This window comes from Squalius cephalus, assembly GCF_949319135.1.
Source record: "Squalius cephalus genome assembly, chromosome: 14".
Classification (NCBI taxonomy): Eukaryota; Metazoa; Chordata; class Actinopteri; order Cypriniformes; family Leuciscidae; genus Squalius; species Squalius cephalus.
Genome location: NC_137135.1, coordinates 6,755,405 through 6,773,996, shown reverse-complemented (window position 1 = coordinate 6,773,996; position 18,592 = coordinate 6,755,405). Strand labels below are relative to the sequence as shown.

The 18,592-nt window shown below is 41.1% G+C and overlaps 1 protein-coding gene across 1 annotated transcript; it reads left to right on the top strand.

Annotated features, from left to right (window-relative positions):
• Positions 1 to 3,830: 3,830 nt before the first annotated feature.
• On the top strand, positions 3,831 to 11,824 carry LOC307171398 (E3 ubiquitin-protein ligase TRIM35-like; the record flags this gene model as incomplete). Its single annotated transcript, XM_079893006.1, has 6 exons — positions 3,831 to 4,226; positions 4,815 to 4,910; positions 5,020 to 5,250; positions 5,370 to 5,392; positions 5,474 to 5,592; positions 11,265 to 11,824. The coding sequence occupies 6 exons, from the start codon at positions 3,831 to 3,833 to the stop codon at positions 11,822 to 11,824; spliced, it is 1,425 nt and encodes a 474-aa protein (XP_079749132.1).
• Positions 11,825 to 18,592: the final 6,768 nt, after the last annotated feature.

Below are 18,592 nucleotides of genomic sequence, written 5' to 3'. Positions count from 1 at the left end.
CTGACTCTGAATTTTAGTATTGTTTCTTATATATAAATTCTGTAAATAATTATTTCACATGTGAAGTTCCTCTACATGTGAGCTGCATCTGGATAAAATTTTGTGGTGATTGCATAAAGGAATCAAAGGTTACAGCATTTGGAACCAAGATAATCTTTTTGTTCAGTCCTTGACGCCCCCTAATGGGCATTTTTTAAAATTGTTCCTCCATGAGGAATTTCTTGTGATCAGTGCAATAGATTATGTTCATTTTGGGCTCATTTGAATTGTAATAATATGATGTAAAAAATGTTGTGCCATTTTCAGCGATCTGTGAATGTTTCATGTTCTGTATGATGTTTTTGACACATTGCAGTATATAGTACAAAAAAGTATTTTATAGATTATGAAAAAAAGAAATTATATTTATCAGCAAATAACTCAAAACTACTTAGGAGTTTTTCAAATTGGCTACATTCACTGTAAAGTTCAAACTCTAAGCTTTCAATTTTGTGTTAAATCAAGGCAGTATTTTTGAAAAATATGACAATTAATATTTTCGCAGCTAGGTGGCGCCCACGTGTCCGGTTTAGAGCGACTAGTCAGCTCTCGTTCAGAGTTGATCGAAGTGGTTAGATGCTTTAAAAATTATATATTTTTGAGATTATAAGCTTTAAAGGGGGGGTGAAACACTCATTTTCAGTCAATCTCATGTTAATCTTGAGTACATATAGAGTAGTATTGCATCCTTCAAATCTCCAAAAAATCTTTAGTTTTATTATATTTATAAAAGAAATATAGGCTGTACCGAGTCTTTCCGGAAAAAAACGAGCGGCTGGAGGCGTGCCGTGTGAGCGGAGCTAAAGCTGTGCTTATGCGCAGATAGCTAACAACACTCAGACATTTGAAGCAGAAAAGCAGTTTTACTCACCGCCTGCGGTTCCAATGCACGACCGTGAACCTTTATCGTTGGGATAATCCTTAAGCATTAGAGGATCGTCGCGAATCCGGCGTCGAACTGGGCTTTGTTTATAAAATAATCATCGTCGAAATGCAGGGAACAAACAGTCTTGCACAACTCCGTTGATGCTCTGGAAAAACAAACTCCATCCACTGGTCCCTTAACGCTGGGTTCTTTGGGAATCTGTGCAGGGTTGTCTTGCCCTGGCAACCAAAAACCCACTTCTTTGGTGACATTGACTTCCCTAAAGCAGAGCACAGCGCTTTGATGGGCGTACTGCTTTCGCTCTCTCGCTCTGGTCTACAGGTGCGCGCCCGTCCTCCCGGGAGAAGTGCCCTTAGGACCCGTATAAGGAAATTCCGCCCCATCTGACGTCACACAGGCCCATACTCGAAAAAAACTTTCCGAAACTTGTGACAAACCGGAAGGAGCATTGTTGGAACAGAAATACTCCTTCAAACGTACAATTTAATTTTTGAAACTTTGTCCATGTTTAGCATGGGAATCCAACTCTTTAACAGTGTAAAAAACTCAGTATGCATGAAATAGCATTTCACCCCCCCCCCCCCCCCCCCCCCCCCCCCCCTTTAAGATGATACATATTTTGTGTTATTCCACATTTGAAAACAAGCAGGGACGGTTCCGGGAACACTGGAAAACACATTGCACCCCAGAAAGATGAGAGACTTCCTGACCAATACATATATGCTACAAACAGTGTGTTTTTTGCCACTTTAGAAGGCATTCTGAGTGATTTAGGTGACTATCCGGTCATATGGGCAGGAGAATGTGGTAGTAGATGCTATTTTAGATCGCAGCCGTCCGGGCAGCACACGGACCCCTAGATCAGACTCTAAGTTAGAATGTTTTTACCCCTGGGAACATATGAGGGGGTGGAAAAATACTTTTACTGTCTATGTACTCAGTCCGTATTCACTCGGTCACATACAAAAGTATTTTTCCTCCCCCTCATATGTTCCCAGGGGTAAAAACATTCTCAAGATGATCCGGAATATTATGGGTACTGGTCACGAGGCATCTACATATTATTCCTTTCTTATTAGTCAGATGGGCCAAAATATTAGTTCTGTGGTTTAGATAATTTGGGAAAAAGATTTGGGATGCTCATTTGATGATGAGGAATGGGGGAGGTTCACTGGTAATGTAAAATTGATGTCTAAATGTAATTGGAACACGTCTCATGAGCCTGGGTTCTCCCAAGGTTTTTTTTTTTTTCTCCATTAGGTCACCTGATGGAGTTTTAGGTCACCATTAGGTCACTTGATGGAGTTTTTCGGTTCCTTGCCACTGTTGCCTTTGGCTTGCTCAGTTGGGGATATTTAATTTAATTTAATCAATCAATAATACTATTGATCAGCCTTACCAAACGTGGACGTTTTTTCCACTAGAAACAAACCTTGTTGTGTTATTTTGATGTAATACTGTGAAGCTGCTTTGATACAATCTGTATTGTGAAAAGCGCTATACAAATATACTTGACTTGACTTGACTCATACAATTTAAAATTTTACACAGATTCTACTGGACACCCAGAAGGCTATTTAGAGCTGATTCAAAGGATAATCCTGAATGTTGGCGATGCCAGAGAGAGGAAGGCAACCTATTTCATGTCTTATGGCAATGCTCAGAAGTCCAGTATTTCTGGAGAGAGTTACACGACTATATTTTAAAGATATCACAGACCCAGTATGATTTTTGTCCTAGTTTATACATTCTTAGTGACCCTCTGCCTTTAAATTCATGTTAAAAAAATTATTATTACACTGTATAAAAATTCTAACCTCTGCAAGTCAAAATTTTCTAGTGACTGGTCACATCTAAATTTTTAAATTGGCCCAAGTGCAATTCTTGTTGCAATACTCTGTTAACATTGGCTCAATGAGAAATAATACGTCAGACTAATTGAAAAATTTAGATGTGATCAGTCACTAGAAATTTTTGACTTGGGGATGTAATTTTTTTTAACAGTGTACATATGTTTTATTAAAAAAATGCATATTGTGCATGCAATTGTGTACAAATCAATTATTAATTAACCTTTAATAATAATGTACCAGCTGACAGAGTTCACTGTGCAGTTTACCACATTAGATTTTTCTCCATGAGAAAAATTTACATATTTATGTATATCCAAATGAATAGAAATCGATTTGCAAACTCGATGCTCACTCCAAGCTGAACTGGAAGATGGTGATGCAAGTTTTCCTACCGACTTAAAAAAAAAAAAAAAAAAAAAAAAAAAAATGGCAGAAATAGGAAGAGAAGTATGCTAGTATGATGTTCTGAAGTCAGCAACTTATACCATCCATGTCCCCCCCACCCACACCCACCCACACCCACACACAATGACGGTCTATCTCTAAATATATATATTAGTAAACTTATTTTGTTTTATAGTATTAAATTATTTTATAATGTTTTTTTTTTATGCTACAGACTCTCACTTGATTCTTTATTCAGTTCTTTGTTTCCAGAATATGCTTGAAAGCACACATAAAATAAAGATAAAACTATACATGTCAAGTCAAGTCATCTTCATTTATAATGATAGATTACAATGTAGATTGTTCCAAAGCGCCTTTACAGTGATACAAATCCAGTCTATACATCCAGTCTGTCTTCAAAAACTCCACCCTCTTACAAAACCTAAAAGGAAGTGAGTCATTATTTCTGCCTTTCAGCTTTACTGAAAGCTAAAACGAGTCAGTGTTATGAAGAACAGAGGAGGACACTTTATTTCATAGCATTTTTGTTTATTTCTGAATGAAACCAGATGAGATTTTGATTGTAATAGTTGTTTACTTTTTAAACCAAAGTTCAGAAAGTGAAAGTAAATAGTAGATTATTGGATCTTTTACAAGACGAGGAAATGGATTCAAAATCTGTGGAAGAGCTTTCTTGTCCTGTTTGCTGTGAAATCTTCAAGACTCCTGTTATTCTGTCCTGTAGTCACAGTTTTTGTAAAGAGTGTCTGCAACAGTTCTGGAAAACTAAGAAAACTCAGGAATGTCCTGTCTGCAGGAGAAGATCCTCTAGAGATGATCCACCAGTTATTCTTGTGTTAAAAAACTTGTGTGATTCATTGATAAAGGAGGGAAATGAGAAACGTTCATCAGGATCTGAGGAGATCTGCAGTTTACACAGTGAGAAACTCAAACTCTTCTGTCTGGAGGACAAACAGCCTGTGTGTTTAGTGTGTATAGACTCAGAGAAACACACCAATCACACATTCAGACCCATCAGTGAAGTGCTTTCATCTTACAAGGTAAGACTAATGTCTCTAATTTCATATGCTGAATACAGTGCTAAACATAGAGTATTATTTGTGTATACAATAGACCAGTATTTATTTTTACACAGACTAAATCTCTATAATTTACTACTGATATAAAATTCTACATAAAACTTCGACCCTCTGATGTTCAAATCTTCTTGAATGTAACAGCATTGGCACAAAACATAGAAAAAAGAAATGTCATGGGTTATTAATATTTTTTCATTAATAATATGTGATTAATTACAAGACACGCCAAAAAGTGACTGATACTAACATACTTTCTCTTTCTGTATTTGTATCTGCACAACCACAAAATTACAACTACATGGATATAATAATTAAGAATTGGCCATTGCAAAAAACACATTTGTTTGGTAAAAACATGATTTATTGACGTTCATCCTTTCCAAATTATATAATTAAAAAATATATGTCCTGCAATGTTCAGACACAAATGCTTCCATGAGAATGACCCATTCAACATATGAATAATATAACTATAAAAACATCCAAACATACAATGTTTAAACCTCTTAGAGCTGCATAAGTTTCACAGATTTTCATCTTAACCTGTAGGAGGAATTTAATACAGCACTGACGTCCTTACAAAACAAGCTCAAACATGGAGAAGAAATGAAGAAAAAGTGTGATAAAACAATTGAACACATCAAGGTGAGGATATAAAGAGTTAAATACTCATTCACACACAGAGTTTATTATTGACATTAGTGGAGTGTGTGTTCATACAGCGCTGACTGAAGTGAATGTGATTTGATTTCAGTCTCAAGCTGAGCACACAGATCGTCAGATTAAAGAAGAGTTTGAGAAGCTTCATCAGTTTCTCAGAGACGAAGAAGAAGCTACAATCACTGCACTGAGAGAGGAAGAGGAGCAGAAGAAGCAGAGGATGAAGGAGAAGCTGGATGAGATGAACACACACATCTCAGCTCTTTCACACACAATCAGATACATGGAGGAGATGATGAAAGACAATGACGTCTCGTTTATAAAGGTGACAAATCAATCTGGCTTCATTCTCTGTGCATAAAACAACTTGTATAGAGAGACTCATTGACAATATACATGTGTTTGATAATATATTAAAATGTTTTCAAACTCTGTATTTTCTAGAACTATAAAGTCACGATGGAAAGGTGAGTGAGCTTCTCGTATCTCTTCTCTCAGTGGATCTGAACTCAAATTCACTGCAGTTCTGACTCCTGAATGTTCCTCAGAGTCCAGATCTCACAGCCGGATCCACGGATGAGTTCTGGAGCTTTGATTCATGTGTCGCGTTATCTGGATAACCTGCCATTCAGAGTCTGGAAGAAGATGCTGGAAACTGTCCAACACAGTGAGTCTCAGCAGATTTGACAACAGTGCAGAAGATAGTTCAGATTTAAACACCAGTGGCGTAACGAGCCAACACCAGGCAGGATTATCATTGCGGGCCCCCCAACTACAGCACGTGAAGACGCAATGTCCACAAACAGGCTACCATGAATAGGACAGGATAGGATCATAGAGACACAACATATAAGAGATGAGATGACTGACAAAATCAGGAGTAGCCTACGTGCACCAACACAACAAAGAAAACACTGGTGAATGCGCACCATAACACATGAATTCAAAATAACTCAAAATTCCGGCCAGTTGATAATACCTAGAATATCAAAATCGACTGCTGGCGGTAGATCCTTTTCCTATTTAGCACCAAAACTTTGAAACAGTCTTTCTAACATTGTCCGGGAAGCAGACACACTCTGCCATTTCAAAGCTAGACTAAAAACAATCTCTTTGACCTAGCATACACATAATACATTATAGACTTCTATAATTCAATGTTAGGCTGCATAGATTAGGTCAGCCGGAACCGGGAACACTTCCCATGAATCCTGATGTACTCGTTACATCATAAGAAGAATGCCGTCTACGCTAATATTAGTCTCTCTGTTTATCCCGAGGTTTACCGCAGTCCGCCGGATCCTGGCTGTATCCAGATCTGATGAAGGACCTGCGCTTGGACGCTTGAACGCTCCCTCCCCTCCCTTTACCTCTCTACAGATAAAGCATTGTCGGGATAATTCCGGTTCGTCACGGCTACGTGGAAGCGATAAAATTCTGTATTATTAATTTTAAGGCCAGACAAGTAGTTAGTTGAGGGTTGATTTGTAGGGAAGGACTACACGTCTGCGCACTTATATATTAAAACGCACATACTGTACCTATAGACTGAACGTCTCGGTTACTAACGTAACCTCGGTTCTCTCTAGAAGAGGGAACGAGTGTTGTGTAAACTAGCTTACGCTATGGGAAAATCCCTTTTCTCGAGAATACTGAAGCCAAAAATTATCCTTAATTTTGTATTAATTTAAAACGCATTTGCTGCAGAGAGCAGACCTAGGCGAGGCAGCTCGCGCGCCTATTGGTTGCTCTGCGGCAACTGCTGCAACCTATCGAGAGGCTACTCGTGACGTAAGCACCAATGAGGGCGCTGGCCCTATCAAGGCCAACAAGAAGTGGGCCTAATGAGAATAACAGAAGGCAGCATGGTTGCCTAATGAATGAATAGGTGCTTATCACAGTATAACAGTAAGGATAGACCTTAGTCAGCCTGAACTGTAGAATGACAACTGGACTGAGCACAGTCCACTCTGTACAAGAATGCTAAAGCATTCTACGCAGTCTGGTCGGAACTGAGTCGAGCAGAACTGCAGATATGTTGTTTAGACTGATAACAGTCTAGACTGTAGGGCAGGAACTTCTAGGTTGTAAAACCTTACAAATGTAGACGGAGAGGCCCAGTCTGCCACCATACAAATATCTTTTAAGTGAGACCCCACTGGACCAGGCCCACGAAGAGGCCATGCCTCAGGTGGAATGAGCTCTAACGCCCAAATGGCAACGAAGGCCTTTGGACGTATAAGCCAACGCGATAGCATCAACTATCCACCTGGAAAGGCTCTGTTTCCGAAAGAAACAAAGAGCTGTTCTGACTGTCTGAAGGCAGCAGAACGTTCAACGTAAATTCTCAGCGCCCTGACCGGGCAAAGGAGATTCACGTCATTCTCGCTGTCAGACCCAGAGAGAGCTGACAGGGAAATAACTTGCGCTCTGAAAGGGGTGGCAAGCACATTGGGTACATAGCCATGTCTCGGTTTGAGGATGACTTTGGAGTCATTAGGCCCAAACTCAAGGCACGTGGGGCTCACAGAGGTGCAGGTCACCCACCCGCTTGACCGAGGTGAGAGCCATCAGGAAAACGGTTTTAAGTGAGAGATACCTTATATCCACAGACTGTAGTGGTTCAAAGGGGTTACCTTTCATGACCTCCAGGACCGTGGAAAGGTCCCATACAGGAACCAAAGGGAGTCGAGGAGGGTTTAGCCTCTTTGCTCCTTTAAGGAAGCTTGAAGGATTATAAGGTCGTTCCTACCCAGTGACTGGCCATGCGCTGGTTATATAAACGCAGCTATGGATGATACGTACACTTTGAGCGTGGAGGGGGACCTGCCCTCGTCCAAAAGCTCTTGTAGGAAGGAGAGAATCTCCGTCACCCCACAGTATTGTGGATCCAAGTTTCGAGCCGAGCACCAGCCGGAGAACACTGACCATTTGGAAGCATAGAGCCGTCTAGTAGAGGGCGCTCTAGCCTGCGTAATCGTGTTTAACACTTGACTGGAAGACAGTCCAAACTTGGTTCCTCCAAAGCGGCGCTACGAGGAGCACAGAGCATTTGTTCTCCCTGATTTGTTTGATTACCTGTGGTAACAACGTAATTGGGGGAAACGCATAGAGCGTTGTGGGCCAGCGCATCCCTGTTCTTTGTAAAGAATATTGGGCAATGAGTGTTGTCTAGCGACACGAAGAGGTCGACTTCCGCTCTGCCAAAGGTGTCCCACAGTAACTGGACTACTTGAGGGTGAAGGGACCATTCCCCTGGGGGAACGTTGTCCCTGGACAGCATGTCTGGACCCATGTTCAGACAGCCTGGCACATGCTCCGCTCTCAGCGAGCGCAGGTTGTGCTGAGACCACACGAGGAGGCGTTCCGCCAATGTGTGAAGGTTCCGTGATCTGAGACCGCCCTGGCAGTTTATGTAGGACACCACCGACATGTTGTCCATGCGGACTAAGACGTGGTGGCCTTTTAAGAGGGGAAGAAAATACCCAAAAGCGTTCTCGACCGCTTTCATCTCCAGACAGTTTGTGTAAGCACTTCTCTTGGCCTGACCACAGGCCAAAAGTTGGCCTGCCCTCGTAGAGGGCGCCCCAACCTGAGTTGGAGGCATCTGTCGAGACTACTTTCAGTTTCGAGACAGCTCCCAGATCTACGCCTGACTGATACCAGTCGGTCGCCTTCCAGGGCTCCAGAGCTGTAACACAGTTCTGGGTTACCTTGAGGCGTGCATGACCGGAGGTTCCATGCCCGACCCGGGACGCGCGTCTTCAGCAAGTGCTGAAGTGGGCGCATGTGAAGCAAGCCCAGCTGAAGCACTGCTGAGTCTTTTGAGAACTTTGAGAACATCCTCTGAAAACTTTTGAGAGGAGTGACATTGCCAACTTTGAATGACGCCCCCAGGCGCTGTATTCGCAGAGTGCTGTGACGTAAGCCGCGCTGTCATTGACACTGAGTCTAAATCTGTTCCCAGAAAAGAGATTTTCTGGTTGGGAGACAGCGAACTCTTGGTCCAATTGACTTTGAGATCCCAAGCCTTCTAGATGGCTGAGTAGTAAAGCCTTGTGCGTTATCAGTTCCGCCCCTGACTGCGCTAAAATTAGCCAGTCGTCCAAATAGTTTAGTACTCGCATACCCCGTTGTCTCAGGGGAGCGAGCGCCGCGTCCATGCACTTCGTAAATGTACGGGGTGCTAAAGACAGTCCGAACGGAAGAACGGTGTACTGATAGGCCTGGCCCTCGAAGGCGAATCTCAAGAAAGGCCTGTGACGGGGCGCTATTTGTATCTGAAAATAAGCATCCTTCAGATCCACTGAAATAAACCAGTCCCTGGGGCGAATTTGCACGAGGATTTGTCTGGTCGTGAGCATTCTGAACGACCTCTTCATAAGGGCTTTGTTCAAATGCCTGAGACCCAGGATGGGTCTGAGACCGCCATCCTTTTTGGGTACTAGGAAGTACTGGCTGTAGAAGCCCGACTCACTCTGTGTCAGAGGGACGGTTTCTATGGCCCCTTTTTTCAGCAGTTTCGCTATCTCGGCGCAAAGTAGATGGGCTTCTTCGCCTTTCACCGTAGTTTCGACCCTGGCTCGAAAGCGCAGGGGTCTGCGAGCGAACTGCAGCGAATAGCCTCGCTTTATAATGTTCAACACCCATTCTGACATGCCCGGGATCATTTCCCATGCTTTTGCACGTATGGCTAGGGGTAGAATGGTATCTGGGCTCTGGTCGCTGTGTGTCAGGGACCCAGAGACGCGATTGGGCTGATACATTGACACTGTGCTTACATTGCTTATATGGGGCAGCGCGCTGAGAATAGCGGCCGGCCGATTCACACATAACACTCTTGTCATGGGGACGGGGAAGTGTTTTATTGAAGGGAGCCCTATATGTGTATATGACACAGGGCGTGCAGTGTTTATTACTAAGCGTGAGTGCTGAGAAGCGGGCACACTTCTTACACTTAAAACACATTTGGTGTTTATTGATGGGAGCCCTAAGTGTGTCACTGAACGGGCAGTGTTTATGAGTAGGGGTGAGCACTGAGCAGCGGGCACATTTCCTACATTTGAAACACACGTGGCCTGAGCCGATTTTATTGATGTGGGCCCTGAGTGAGTGAGTGTCACTGAACGGGCCATGCTTATGTGTAGGGGTGAGCACTGGGAAGTGGGCACAATTCCTACATTTATAACACTTTCGGCGTGAGCTGGACAAACAGACATAATCATCTTTTTGAGATTGATCTGGGTCGCCGTGAAAACGGCGTTTGGGTACAGGCGAGCGGGTTGTATAACGGGCTCGTTGGCTGCAAAATACACTCCTCCAGTCACCTCTGTTGTGGAAACTGCGAGAGCAAAGCGTGCTGCTTTCGATGGCGGTCCGGCCACAGCGGGACTCGACCATCGTCGTCTTCTGCCGACGGCGGCGGCGGAGCCGGTGGGGGTGCTGTGTTCCGGCCAGGCGGCTGCTTTTTAGAGCGACCTGTCGCGGAACTCGAGCGCCTGAGGATGAAGTGTTGTATGGTCTGCGACGTCTTCTGCACCTCTGAGTAGCGCTCAGCAAAGCCTATAACCCTCTGGGCTCTGAGGTGTTTTCTGGGCCCTGGAGGTTTTCTGACATGCTCTGACATTTGTGCTTATTTCTGTTACTTGTGACATTTTCATGGCTAAAGTCTGATTACACTGTATTTAGCACAAACTCTGCTACAATAATATATCAGCAGCATGTATGTAAAAGTTTGTAGTTTTGAGATAATGACATTTATGCGTGGTTTGTGAAAATAAAAAATAAAAATTCTCACTGAAATAAGGCCATGAAACCCATACTGATTATTTCTTCACAAGACTTTTGATAAGACAATATATTGATTTAAAATTTGTAAGACGTGTTTTGTGTAAGAAAGCTTTATGCGAGTAAGCATAAACACATCCTGAATATTGATGGCTTTTCACACCTGAGAAAGACAAAGAACCTCCCCTAATGGCCCTATTAGGAGCTATCAGGCCCTGTCATTCTGAGCAACCTTGCACAAAGAATGAGGAGATTTAAAAAAGAATGGCTTTTTGATTGTTTGGATTTATTTACAAAACAACATAATCCAAAGATACACAACAAATGACAAAAAAACACACTATTGAAAACAATGATCCAAAGACAGAGACCTTTGTGCAATTCCTAAAAACATTGTACATACCTTTCATTTGAAGCCTCAGTCCATTCTGACAGTAAGAGACCATTGTTATGATTTATGATTTCTTTCAACAAAATCTTTATATGTGTTTAACATTTACATTTCTAATACATCATTTCTAATCCTCTAATCTGATGTTATTCTCTTTGCAGCTCCGTTGACTCTGGATCCAAACACAGCAGCTTCTTGGCTCACACTCTCTGCTGATCTGACCAGTGTGTCGGACAGTGATGTAGATAAAACACTTCCTGATAATCCAGAGAGGTTTGACTGGTATCCATGTGTCCTGGGATCTGAGGGCTTTAACTCAGGAACACACTGCTGGGATGTGGAGGTTGGAGACAATACATACTGGATTCTTGGAATAACCACAGCATCAAACCAAAGGAAGGGAGAGGATTTCTTTAAGTCTAATGTCTGGTTTGTGAATTACATTAAGAGCGAATACGGCTCACAATCCCCAGAGCAAAGCCACACTTACTTTACTGTTAAACAGAAGCTTCAGCGTGTGAGAGTTCAGCTGGACTATGACAGAGGAACAGTGTCATTCTCTGATCCTGTAACTAACACACATTTACTCACACTCACATCCACCTTCAACGACACAGTCTTTCCATTCTTATATAATCGCCGCACAACTCCTCTGAGGATCTTACCAGTTAAACTCTTTATTGCAGCTTACACTACAGGGCCGTTGAATGCTTGTATCTGATTGGTTGATGAACGTTCTAGGTTGTGAAATTATTTTCAGTGAAACGCATGGCTAAAGCAGTTCCAGGCAGGTCTTTAACCGTAGTTAACTGTAATAACGGAAGTAATTTTTTTTATATATATTTTTTTATATTTATTTGTATTAAATTTTCTGTAGACAAATAAAGGGTGTTACAACAGATGTAAAATGATACAAGGTGTCTGAAAGAAAGAGAAAATCAACAGAACAGTTCCACACAGCAATATAGACCCCCACCCATCAACCCCCCCACCCCACCCCACCCCTAAGGCCACCCGTAGCACTCACAAGTAGATAAAAAAAAAAAAAAAAACACACAATAATAATAATAAAATAAACTAGTAAATACATAGACGAGAAAGTACGTAAACGAAAAAAAAAAAATTTAATCAATAAAAACACATCAATAATAATAAGATGGTAAAGAAAAGATGAAAAGTCTCCCTCCTCACCCCAGAAGTCTAATCAGGCGGTCTTGACATCTCGGTAAGACCTTCAATAGTAGTCAGTACAGGGCTCCAAGTTTTATGAAATGATCTCAGCGAACCTTTAAGACAGTGTTCACCAATCTCGGTCCTGGAGGGCCGCTGTCCTGCAGAGTTTAGCTCCAACCCCAATTAAACACACCTGAACCAGCTAATCAAGGTCTCACTAGGCATACTAGAAACTTTCAAACAGGTGTGTTAGCGCCGGGCATGACCAGAACATGTGAAGATGATCGGCTGGGGATTGTCTGCATCTGTTACAGGCATCACTTCTGTTAGGAAACAATTTAGCCAGTCTGGCATTAGTGAAATGAGCTCTGTGAAGCACTTTACATTGTATTAGGGCATGTCTAGCACAAATAGATGAAGAGTGAACCAAGCTGAGAATGTTTTTCCACTGGTCATCGGAAATGTCAATGCCCAAATCATGCTTCCAGGTTAGCTTAAGGGAGTCAATCGGAGAAGGGGTTAAGGAGATTATTTTACCATAAATGGTTGAAATCAGTCGTCTTTGACCAGAATCGAAGGTGAGAATTGAATCAATGTCTGATTCGGGTGGACGATTGGGGAAATGGGGAAATAGCTTTTGAATAAAGTGCCTCACTTGAAAAAAACGAAAAAGATGACTATTAGGAAGGTTAAATTTAGCTGATAAAGAAGAGAAAGAGGAGAAGACTTCGTTTTCATACAGGTCGTTTAGGGTAGAGAGACCCTTAGCTGCCCAAATATCAAAGAAGCTGTCTGAGAGGGATGGGGAAAATAAGTGATTATTTGAAATTGGCATATGAATCGATGCTCTATGTAGACCAAATTGTTTTCTGAATTGATGCCAAATCTTAATAGTATTAATAACTATTAGATTGCTCGAGATTTTGTGTACCCCAAGGGGAAGCTGGGAGCAGATATTAGAAAGTAAATAACGAGAGGAAGATGTCTCTACATGCACCCAGGGCGGACTAGAGGCACAACTTTTAAGGTCAACCCAATATAGTAATTTATGGATGTTACATGCCCAATAGTAGTATCGAAAATTTGGCAGTGCTAAACCCCCTTCAGATTTGGGAAGCTGAAGAACTGACTTCCTGATGCGAGCTGGTTTGTTATTCCAAAGGAATCCATTCAATTGCTGATCTAAATTAGCGAAAAAGGATTTATTAATGCAGACTGGAAGATGCTGGAAAAGATACAAAAACTTCGGCAGAATAACCATTTTAACCCTCTGAGGTCTGAGCTGTTTTCTGGGCCCTGGAGGTGTTCTGACATGCTCTGACATTTCTGGTTATTTCTGTTACTTGTGACATTTTCATGGCTAAAGTCTAATTACACTGTATTCAGCACAAACTCTGCTACAATAATATATCAGCAGCATGTATGTAAAAGTTTGTAGTTTTGAGATAATGACATTTATGCGTGGTTTGTGAAAATACAAAAAAAAATTCTCACTGAAATAAGGCCATGAAACCCATACTGATTATTTCTTCACAAGACTTTTGACTAGAATATTTGCTGCAAAACTATGTGAAAATCACCCTGACTGCTCATTCAGATAAGACAATATATTGATTTAAAAATTTTACGACGTGTTTTGTGTGAAAAAGCCTTATGCGGGAGCTCATTAATATGTAAGCTTTTCACACCTGAGAAAGACAAAGAACCTCCCCTAACGGCCCTATTAGGAGCTATCAGGCCCTGTCATTCTGAGCAACCTTGCACAATACTGTAAATGAGGAGATTTAAAAAAGAATGGCTTTTAAATTGTTTGGATTTATTTACAACACAACATAATCCAAAGATACACAACAAATGCCAAAAAAGCACTTCAAAGACAGAGACCTTTGTGCCATTCCTAAAAACATTGTACATACCTTTCATCTCCAAGATGTTCACTTTACCATGTTCACGTACAGAGACTCATGTGAATGTTGAAGTCCTCAGTGGCATCTGGGCCCTGAAAAAAAAAAGTGAACAGACTGATATCAAGAGAAAGGCCTGCACGATTTTGGAAATAAATATTAGATTTTTCTGGTTAAAATTGCTTTTTAAAATTCCTTTTTAAAATTCACAGAATACACACACACACACACACACACAAATGTTTCCAACAATATATAATATAATTAACACCAGGTTTGTTGTGCCTTGTAGGCATAAGGTATATGCGCAGTGCCGGATAAAATAATAATAACAATAAATAACCTATAGCAGTATAAATCTTCCAAAAGATTTCAGTAACAACTAAGCTAGAGAAAAATATATTGATTATCATGTTACTTCAAATGTTTCCATCCGTTATGATGATATGAAATGAGATAATAATAAAAACATGAAGCCGTTTGGTGCGTTTTGCTTTCATCCAAAATATGATACAGTACATTCAAACGCGATCGCGCAGCAAAATATGATACATTCAAACGCGATCGCTATCCAAAATATGATACATTCAAACGCGATCGCGCTCAAATATAAAACATTATGGTTACCATATACATATCTACGTTTGAGCAGATATCCACAAACACAGTAACAGTAAACACGGGTCTAAATATTATAATATTCCCCATATATCTAGCAACAGTTCAACTGCAACGTGACATTTATGCAACAATAACAAACTAATATGTAAGAATTTCTTACCTTACATCTTTCTTGTCTTCAAATCGCGTTATTCTTCTTCTGAGGTAGCCTAAATCCAATGTAAGCTCAGGCACGTCTTTCAAACTCGACGAAAAGTGAAGTGAAGTGTTTTGTTGTTGAGGTAATGAGCGAGTCCGCGTTCCATGTGGAGATTTGCATGTGAATATCTTTTGCGCGAGTGGGCGTGGCCAAATTAACTGTAATGAGCAAGCGTTTGAGAAGCTGGACATCTTGTTGGTTTTATACAAATTACTTAAACAGAGAATATTTGTTTTCGTTTTGAATCCGATCATTTAAAAGTACACACTTAAATGTTTATAAAGGTATATGGCTCATAAATGTGTGACAAGTATTCGCTGAGTTTTGTTTCAGTTTATAGACGTGCTCAAGAAAAAAAAGTTCACCGCGACGGAGAGGCAGAACGCACACCCTGTTTATTTTCTTTATTTTACAAAAGCACAATGTTTTGATTTGATTGTAAGTGGACACATACAAAAGGAGAAATATCACAGATTCTTTTTTTATATTTATTTTTTCTGTATGACCATAAATGACGGAGTAATTTAAGTTTATAGTGCTACAATGTGGAGAAAATCCAGCAAAACGCGCCCTCACGTTTGTCGACCTCAGAGGGTTAATAAGGTTTGCACGACCTATTTCAGAAAGGGAAAGGGAACTCCACCTAGCAATATCTGACTTGCATTTTTCCAAAAGTGGTGTAAAGTTCTTAAAAAACAAGTCTTTAAGCGAACCGGTGATAAATATCCCCAGATATTTAAACCCATCCAAGGCTAACTTAAAGGGGAATGAAGAATGAGGAAGAGATTTAGCCAATTGGTTAACAAAAAATAACTCACTTTTTTGAAAGTTTAACTTGTACCCTGATAGGCATCCAAACTGTTCTAGAACAGATAGTATAGGGGGGAAATAAGCTATGGGGTCGGAGACGTACAATAACAAATCGTCTGCATAAAGGGAAAGTTTATGGACCAAGCCATGACGTGTGATGCCTTTGAATGTATCGTGACTTCGAAGCCAGATGGCCAGGGGCTCAATAGCTATATTAAATAACAAAGGCGAGAGCGGGCAGCCTTGACGTGTCCCCCGCTGAAGTAAAAAGGGTGGCGATTGAACTCCGTTGGTATATACCGATGCAGACGGGAAAGCGTACAAAAGCCGTATCCAAGAAATGAGTTTGGGGTCAAACCCGAATTTTCCTAACACAAAGAACAGGTATTCCCACTCGACCCTATCGGAAGCTTTCTCTGCGTCCAATGAAACTATGACTTCAGGGGTATGAGATGAGGGGGAGAAAATAATGTAAAGTAATCTCCGAGTATTGAAGAAAGAATGCCTATCCATTGTAAAGCCTGTTTGATCTAATGAAATTATGGATGGCATTACATTTTGGAGGCGGAGAGATAGAAATTTGGCTAGTATCTTGCAGTCTACATTCAACAGAGAAATCGGTCTGTAGTTACCGCAAGAAGTGGGATCCCTGTCTTTCTTCAAAAGCAAGGATATAGAAGCCATATACAGCGTCGGTGGGAGTTGGCCTTCTTGAAATGAATTATTGTACATCCTTACTAAAATTGGGACTAATAAAGTAGAATATGCCTTGTAGAATTCAACTGTAAACCCATCGGGGCCTGGGGATTTCTTATTTTGCATTGAGTTAATCGCTTCTTTGACTTCTTGGGGGGAGATGGGGCTGCCCAATTCCTTAACCAAATCTTCATCAATTCTAGGAAATATTAAAGAATCTAAGGGATTGGGGAACATTATCGAAGCTGAAGACTGCTCAGTGGTATAGAGGTTAATGTAAAAGTCTAAAAAAACTCTGTTGATTTCAGCTGGGTCTGCAGTGAGATTACCACTAGGGGACATAACTCTTGGAATTAATCTAGAGGCACTGGCCGCACGGGTCTGTTGGGCTAGAAGTCTACCCGCCTTATTGCCATGTTCAAAAAAACGTTGCTTGGATTGCTGCAGTTGTCTCTCTACAATATGAGTCATCAGGCAATCATATTCTGATTGTAGCAAAAGTCGTTTTTTGTAAAGGGCAGGTGAGGGAGAGGTGGCGTAAGTTTCATCAAGTTTGAGGAGTTTGTCTAGGATATCCTGCCTTTTAGTCCTTTCAGCCTTATGCATGTACGAAGTGAAGGAAATAATCTGACCTCGAACAAAGGCTTTAAGGGCTTCCCATAAGAATCCACTGTTGACCTCAGGGGTATCATTAAATTCAATGTAATTACTAATTTGAGTGGCCACAAAGTTCTCAAACTCATGATGCGCTAATAAATGAGAACTAAATTTCCAAAGTGATGGGGAGATAATGCTAAGAGGAAGATTAATATCAAGCGAGGTGGGGGCATGGTCCGAAACAACTATGGGGTGATAGCCACTAGCGGTAACCAGATGCAACAATTTATTATCAATCAGGAAAAAGTCAATCCGGGAAAAGGTTTGATGTGGCGGAGAAAAAAAAAGAAAAAACTTTACTCTGGGGGTTTTTAAACCTCCAGGGGTCCGAAATTCCTAGGTGAGATGAGCAATTAAAAACTACTTTAGCAGAATTAGATAGATTCATTTGCTTGGAAGACGACCTATCGAGAATCGTGTCTTGTACTAGGTTAAAGTCTCCTCCTATCAATATATGATGATTGTCGCTATTTGGAATTTTAGCAAAGAGGTTGATAAAGAATTGCTCATCGTCCCAGTTGGGAGCATAGATAGAGACTAGGACTACTGAAAGGTTCTGTAACAAGCCCGATACTATGACATAACGGCCATTGACATCCTCAATAATATGTGCTGGCTCAAACAGTATATTCTTGGTAATAATAATAGCAGCCCCTCTAGCTTTGGCCGAGAATTTCGAGTGAAACACATGACTCATCCAAGGCTTTTTGATTCGTTGGATATCTGATGTTTTAAGATGTGTTTCCTGTAGAAATAATATCCCCTTTCAAATGTTGCAGCTGCATTATTACCTTACCAATCTTAATGGCCTTATTCATTCCTTTGGTATTCCATGAAATGAGGCGCACACCTTTACTCATCCTTGACTTATCAACAGCCATCTAGAACGATGCATAATGTTGTAACTGGAACTGCATGGCCTTCTGCAACGTGGAGAGAGAGGAAAAGGAGACAGAGAAAGGCTTTTGACCTTTACTTCCTGTTGTCGAATGCGCATGCGTCGCGTCGGAACGCGTTGTTGTCTTTGGAGCTCCATCTATTTGATTTATAATTCTTGATTTTACTCTTTAAACTTACTTATAACAAACATTTTCTACTTTTCCTAACTGAGAAGCACTACTGCTCAAACCTCATAGTTACAACGCGGACTGTTGAGCAGACGCGTCTCAAGCCTGTTAGTGATCCAACGCTGGATACTCTTATAGGTTACGTCCGTGGATCACGGCTGAACGCGTCTTCTCAACACTCACTTACAAACATTTTTCGCCTATCGTGCGTCTACTCTACACCCGTACCACTAAAAAGACGGATTATATCTAAGACTTCAGCCATAAATTAGTATTAATATTGTTAGCATCACTGGTAGCGTAGTTGCTAACTTACTGTCCATCTGTTAAAATGGCGAATATATCAGATGTAAGTAGTCTAC